This window comes from Ananas comosus, unplaced genomic scaffold (genome assembly GCF_001540865.1).
Source record: "Ananas comosus cultivar F153 unplaced genomic scaffold, ASM154086v1, whole genome shotgun sequence".
Taxonomy (NCBI): Eukaryota; Viridiplantae; Streptophyta; class Magnoliopsida; order Poales; family Bromeliaceae; genus Ananas; species Ananas comosus.
This window is the reverse complement of record NW_017893061.1, coordinates 1-1132: the sequence shown is the minus strand read 5'-3', so window position 1 is coordinate 1132 and position 1132 is coordinate 1. Positions and strand designations below refer to the sequence as shown.

The following is a 1132-nucleotide window of genomic DNA, read 5'->3' as shown; positions in this document are numbered from 1 at the left end:
ATCATATTAGATCATTAGATCATCCAACAAAGCCAACAAAAAGGCAATGAATTTCTTTTAAAACAAAAAAAAAATACTCAACACTCAAAAAAAACTGAGCCAAATCGAAGCATGCAACAAGAATTACTAATTAATCCATAAAGTTTCACTAGCACATTCACTTATATTACTAATATATGTGCATCAAAACTATCATAACAAAAGTGGTATGTTCAACTTCTGAGAAGAAAACTAAGATAATTAAACAAAACAAAACAACTTTCCCTACATTCACTAATCAGCAACAACTGGGCCACAAATAACAGCAAACTTAATTCATGACTAGAATAATCCTGCTAATTTCCAATGCTATCCTTCTAATTCCGATACTTTTTGAACCTTCTGATGAATTTTCTATAATACCCCTGTTGGGTTAGAGTGGGTAGGTTCTTCTTAAGAACATCAAGCAACTCTTTATGTACACCTCCCTGTAAAAAAATAGAAAAAAAAAAAGTAAGATAAAAAGACAAGCATAGTAAATGTAGGACTTAGGAAAAAAAGAAGAAAAGAAAAGAAAATCTCATTGAAGAACAGTAGAGAAAATATGACACAGTACCTTGGCGACTGATAGAGCAGTTTGCATAACATAGTTTCCGTAGAGATCTACGAAAATATCTAATATATTTGGACTCCAAAGCAGTTCGCGGATGATGCTTTCACGTTCGTCTGATGTTGTGTTCTTCAAACAATTCTCCACCACATTACTACTGTATTTTTGTGTGGAAAGGTTCGCGAAATGTCCTCTTAGTGTCTGTAATATGCCAGATGTAAGCGGCCAAATCCTCTTCTCAAGTAAATGTTGTACGAGATAGTTCCTAAAAAGATAACGAAAAAAAGAAAGAGAGTTAGAAAACACTGCTATTAGATATGATCTTAGATTATTGAACTATCCAGATATCAAATTTTATGTATAACTTTTCCACATTATTTACTAATGTTGTCAATTACAATAGCTGATATTGAACAATTGTTTGTTTAATGATGTAAGCAGATCGATGATGTAAGCAATTCTTGATTTTCAGATAAAGATCAAGAGCTCTGGTTTTGAATTGCAAACCTTTTAAACTATTTATTGAGAGGCAGTTAAATTTGA

The 1132-nt window shown here is 31.9% G+C and overlaps 1 protein-coding gene across 1 annotated transcript; it reads right to left on the bottom strand.

The window, feature by feature from the left end:
* Positions 1–402: 402 nt before the first annotated feature.
* On the bottom strand, positions 403–854 carry LOC109705499 (pumilio homolog 12-like; the record flags this gene model as incomplete). The annotated part of the gene is made up of 2 exons (XM_020226230.1): positions 403–467; positions 596–854. Coding segments are annotated over 2 exons (324 nt in total), but the record flags the coding sequence as incomplete, so codon positions are not given.
* Between the last annotated feature and the right edge of the window lie 278 nt (positions 855–1132).